Source organism: Barbus barbus (genome assembly GCF_936440315.1).
Source record: "Barbus barbus genome assembly, chromosome: 11".
Taxonomy (NCBI): Eukaryota; Metazoa; Chordata; class Actinopteri; order Cypriniformes; family Cyprinidae; genus Barbus; species Barbus barbus.
In genome coordinates, this window is record NC_136739.1 from 6,774,141 (window position 1) to 6,779,754 (window position 5,614).

At 33.8% G+C, this 5,614-nt stretch overlaps 1 protein-coding gene across 1 annotated transcript; it reads left to right on the forward strand.

The window, feature by feature from the left end:
- The first annotated feature begins 1,025 nt into the window (after positions 1-1,025).
- On the forward strand, positions 1,026-4,075 carry LOC306876980 (uncharacterized protein). The gene is made up of 6 exons (XM_079428476.1): positions 1,026-1,439; positions 1,885-2,172; positions 2,307-2,552; positions 2,656-2,730; positions 2,981-3,127; positions 3,311-4,075. The coding sequence occupies exons 1-6, from the start codon at positions 1,382-1,384 to the stop codon at positions 3,469-3,471; spliced, it is 975 nt and encodes a 324-aa protein (XP_079284602.1). The 5' UTR covers positions 1,026-1,381; the 3' UTR covers positions 3,472-4,075.
- Positions 4,076-5,614: the final 1,539 nt, after the last annotated feature.

The following is a 5,614-nucleotide window of genomic DNA, read 5'->3' on the forward strand; positions in this document are numbered from 1 at the left end:
ACTTGTTCACACCATTTATAAGTGTCTGAAGCCAAGCGGATAGATCCTTTTAAGAATCTAAGTTGAGCAGAAGAAAATTGCAACGCCATCTCGGGAGAAGTCCCTTTGTTAACATCAGCCAAAGACAGCGCAAAAAGAGTTAAGTTAAGTTAACTATTTTCAAATACATTCGTCAAATAGTTTTTGCATTCACTCTCGGAAGAGATTAGAGCATTGTTTTTTAAGTGTGAGATAATCATGAGGATGTGTTTCTCGATGACACATTGAAATAGAGGAAGCAAAACTGCAATATCTTAATATTGTAAAATTGTTCATTAACAACAACCAATCATTCAAAAAATAAAGAAAGAAATTCACATTCCACTGTATCTCTCTTTTGTTCAGGGGAAGAACAGCATCAGCTTTTCTCTTTAATGCCATATTACCTAAATCAGCCTGGTGACCAGCAAAAGCCAGCATTCTCTTTTGGCTAGTAATAAATACAATAAACTAACCCTAACATTAACAGAAAACTTTCTGTTAAAAAAAAATAAATCTCATTGAATTTTCTTCTGGCGCCCCTACTGGTCATGGACTTTTGTGCACTGCATAAACCATATGCACCTTGCTAGATTTTCCCATGCTTCACATTAACCTATACATTTGATCTGCTATCTGTTAGTAATAAGTACCGGTGGATATGGCAACGTACACAGTGACTTACACTGGACCCTAAGGATTACATGATTTCTTTGCATTTGCCTCCCTTCACATCTCCTCCAGATGGCAGCATTACACGGAGAAAGTGGCAGCACATCATGTTCCACTGAACTAGTATTGTTTGGAAACCTAATCGCGGGTGACTAAATGCATTTGAGGGTATTAACCTGGTCAGAAAATGCAGAGTAAACATAATTTTCAAAGTCTTTTTGTATCAAAAGATTGTGATCTGTTTCAAAATAAAAAGATTGACTGGCCATGATTTCTGTTACTGTGTGAAATACACCTATCTCTGCCCATCCATAGTGTCGCAGGAGGGCTGGAGTCAGTCCCAGCATCTCGGGACCAAGGTAAGGGGACACACTGAACGTGTGGCCAGTCATAGCTATCTATTGTAATATGTTCAATTCTGAAAATGACTTGACTTCTTCACAAAATGAATTATCAGCATTTGTTTGTGTGTTTTCTAAACGTGTATTCATATTGAGAACTAGGAGTACCACATAAAATGCATAATAAATATGTCAAATACCCAAAACTGTGAATAATCTGTTGGTACTGAATTACTGGCAGTGTACTGACACTCACCCCCACACACTCCCAGAGACGTAAGTACAGGAAACTGTACCACTGTGAATTTGACTTATTAAAACAGAACATCTCACTCAGAATCTGCGTGAAAATGTTGCCAAACGTGACAATAGCTCTTCTCATCAATTTAATCTTCATCTTCTCCACTGGTAGGTTGTAGTTACGTTATATTATATTATTTTATTTATATGTTCTGAAATGTCACTTGTCTGATCATAGACAAATGTTCTTCTTAGTCAATTATCAGTAAACCGCATAAGAAATCTTTTGCATGGTTTTTGGTCAAATTTGACTTTCATTTGTCAGTCATCAAAGATGTGTACCAGAAACTTTTCTCGGATTTTACGGAGAGTTTGGATTATTTATTTATTTTTTGCAAGAAGAAATCAATCTAATTTCACATGGTTTCTTACTTTATTCACTCAATCATACATTTCTCATGTAAGATCCATTCCTTTGGGTAAAAACATTTTAATATAATCATAGTCTTTTGTTCCATGACTGTTAAATCAGATCATTTCAGTGCATGATACACAACAGCATTTTATCACTGTATTACTGATCTAAAAAACTTTTTTTATTTTTTATTTTTAGGTAAATTTGTCACTTCATGTATCTACAAAGAAGCGGGTGACCAAGTTGTGATTCAATTTGATGGTGAAATATTACAAGCGGACAACGACATGTCATGGACACATAATAAAAGGAGGGTGTATTTAAAAAGGCGCTCACAGATTAAGGACAATGGGCTCAGCGTTGACGAATATGGATCCCTGATACTGACGAATGTACAGAAAAACAATTCTGGGGAGTACATGGGTGAAGCCTTTACCAAAGAAGGAAAGTTAATAAAGAAAACTGTACAACAGCTCTGTGTACAAGGTACGTACTAGCTTGTGTCCTGATGTTCAAACCTGAATTCTGGTCAAATCTCATTTATCTCCTCTCTATTTGTGCCTATTTGCAAGACTAAAGTGTCAAAGCATTAAAACTTTCTGTTGTGGTGTGCATTTCAGAGCCAGTGCCTGAACCTACAGTTTTGGTTGAGTGTGTAGAAAAAGGAGTAAATCTGACTTGTAGTCCAATGAGGAACAATGTGGTTGTGTCCTGGATGAAAAATGGCATGAAGACTACTGTGACTCATGCCTTTTTACATGTCATTTCATCCGAGCTCAAATCTGGAGATAATTTCTCATGCACAGTCAGCAACCAGATAAGCAAGAAGTCGGCAAAAGAAGTTAAGCCAGATTGCTCTGACACAGGTCCAGTATATCAAAATCACTTGGCATATGTATTCTCATGCATGACAACATTGGTGTCTATGAAAACCTTGGACTAAAAAAAAATTGTATAACCCATTTAAAGGTCTACATGCAACAACTGCCAATGATGACAAAGAAAAAGAAGTGAACAGCAAGAGTGGAAATGAAATTAAAAAAGGTAATTGTTTTTCTATAGCTCATGTTTCCTGGAATTTCTGACCTTGAATGTTTGTCATATAAAATGATATACAGTTGTTATTTGTTATACATTTGTTACACATCTGCTTACTGTACATTATGTATTTATGTCATACTGTGGTTTATGCAAAACGTGAAATCATGTTTTGCATTATTTGCATTTGCTAAAATTATAAATAATGGAGATGAAAAATGTTAAGAATTTACTTTGTATTTTGTCCCTTTTTTAGATGAGAATGAGAAGAAATTGCTATTTGGCTTAGATTTGTGGTGGATGCTGGTGATCCTGACAGGGGGAGGAAGTTTCCTCATACTCCTCATCATCAGCCTAGTCTGTGTCTGCCGCTGTTACAGACGAAACAAGAGGAAAGCAAAAGGTACATTTCCAGTGAACTATTTTCAGGAACATTGTTGTATACTGTTTTTGTTCAGACCAGATGAGAACATCTGTTAGTTGCGACTGAGGTAATATCATTCAGTGTGGGAGTGTTTCACAATGACACAAGTAAAAACAGAAGAATCAAAAAAATAACATTCTCCTGTATCTCTCTGTTTGGCAGAAGAAGAAGAGTACCGGCTTACATCTCTAATGCCAGATCACACAGATCCGCCTGATGTGCAGTACATGCAGCAAACCACATCGCAGAGGTCTTTAAAAAGCCAGCGTCCTCTTCCACCCTTACCCAGCCCCCAAGGTCCTCCTTGTGTTGGACCCCCTTAAGAGAACAACCTGGCCTTCCAGAGACATTAAGCCCAGTACCAAGACCAATGCTGAGTAGAATATTGTTTATATATAGAATTGATGATAGACAGTATTGGTCACAAAAGTTAGAAAAAATTAAGTAATATTTAAAAAAAAAAAAAAAAAAAAAAGCAAATAAAATAAGATTGTTTTTTTTTGAGTCTCTTGAGCTCACCAATGCGGTGCACCAAAAAATGTATCACAAAAATATTAAGCAGCAAAAACTGTTTTCCACACTGATAGTAAGAGCCATTATTAATAATTGATAACCAATACTAATTCATAATAATGAACAGCAATTCAGTGAATGATTTCTGAAGGATCATGTGACACTGAATACTGGAGTAATGATAACTTTGCATCACAGGAATAATTTACACTTCAAATATATGCAAGTAGAAAACAATTTAAACTACTTTTAAGTATTTTTTTAATTTTTAATTTTGTTTTAATTTTTTAATTTTAAATTGTAATATTAATATTACAATATTACTGAATTTACTGTATTTTTGATGAACATAAGAAACTTATTTCAAAAACATATAAAAAAAATCATTGCATACTCTTGAATGGTTGTGTATGTAAAAAAAAAAAAAAAAAAGACAGAAAAATAAGAAAAGATTTGGACGCATTTGCTGATTTTTTTTTTTTTTTTTACGTTTTATTACTTTCAACAAATTATAATAATTGTAAAGTCATCATTGAAGCCTGATCAAAAAAAAGCCTGATATTAAAATGTTAGTTTGGTATTGTATGTTTGAGATTGTATGAATTTTTTACCTCCTATGTGTGACCCTGGACCACAAAACCAGTCTTAAGTCGCTGGGGTATATTTGTAGCAATAGCCAAAAATACATTGTATGGGTCAAAATTATCGATTTTTCTTTTATGCCAAAAATCGTTAGGATATTAAGTAAAGCTCATGTTCCATGAAGATATTTTGTAAATTTCTTACTGTAAATATATCAAAACTTAATTTTTGGTTAGTAATATGCTTTGGTAAGAACTTCATTTGGACAACTTTAAAGGTGATTTTCTCAATATTTAGATTTTTTTGCACCCTCAGATTCCAGATGTTCAAATAGTTGTATCTCGGCCGAATATTATCCGATCCTAACAAACCATACATCAATAGATAGTGTATAAATCTCGAAATTTTGAAAAATTGACACTACAAGACTGGTTTTGTGATCCAGGGTCACATATTATTCTAAACAAACATGTCGAACTTCAACTTAAGTTGAATAATTTCATTGTAAATAGTAATCATTCCACTGAATCTAGGTCACTTCCGTTGAGTATATGCAGTTCTACTTGCATTTTGTAATTGTGCTCTGCGAGACCACCTTTTTACATGCAAGCACAACAGACTTGAACTTGCTCCTTTCCTGTTTTAACCGATGTTATTGAATTGTGGTTGCAAGACGTGCTCCAGATAAAAAAAAAAATAAAAAAAAAAAATAAATATATATATATATATATATAGTCACTCAGTCCATTAGTAACATGCCACCTTAATTACTACACACTTTCTCTTCAAAAGCCTCAAGAAACATACAACTGAACAAATTTAATTTTAAGTTAGTAAAGTTATTTAAAAGGAACATTTTATATTCATGAAAATATTTGGGTCTCACTTTATGAAAATTGTGAAATTAAGTCTCTGATTTTGACTCACACCATTTAAATAAGTTAACATTTAAAATTAAACCAGAGCATGAGTTGAACTAAGGTTTCACATGTGGTGAATGGAAACGTAATTCTGACATTTGGTTTAGATGTGTGAATATGTTGGTATTTGTGCTTGCATCTGCCTACCTCCTTGGGAATATTTGAATTTCTCATCTTGAGCTCCACATGGGAAATTCAGCAGTCACAAGTTTAACTTGGTTTTGCTCTTCTGAAGAGTAAATAGAACATGTTGGTATCATATTTCCACACACTCTCTAAATAAGTAAAACTGTCTTATTAATATCCAATTTGATGAGTGTTTTGTATGTTTCTTGTTTGCCTTGAAGATTAAACTAAAAAAAAACTATAACTAATAATAATAGTGTAGCTAAGAATAGCTTAGACAGTTAAGCACACTTTTAAGTATGCATGTGTTTCTGAGCATACAAGT

Bases quoted from the DNA above. Each gene is read 5' to 3' on its own strand.
- LOC306876980 (XM_079428476.1), top strand. From the start codon at position 1,382: ATGTTGCCAAACGTGACAATAGCTCTTCTCATCAATTTAATCTTCATC. The intron at 2,173-2,306 runs GTACGTACTAGC...TGTGCATTTCAG, and splicing joins ACAACAGCTCTGTGTACAAG to AGCCAGTGCCTGAACCTACA. The intron at 3,128-3,310 runs GTACATTTCCAG...TCTGTTTGGCAG, and splicing joins AAACAAGAGGAAAGCAAAAG to AAGAAGAAGAGTACCGGCTT.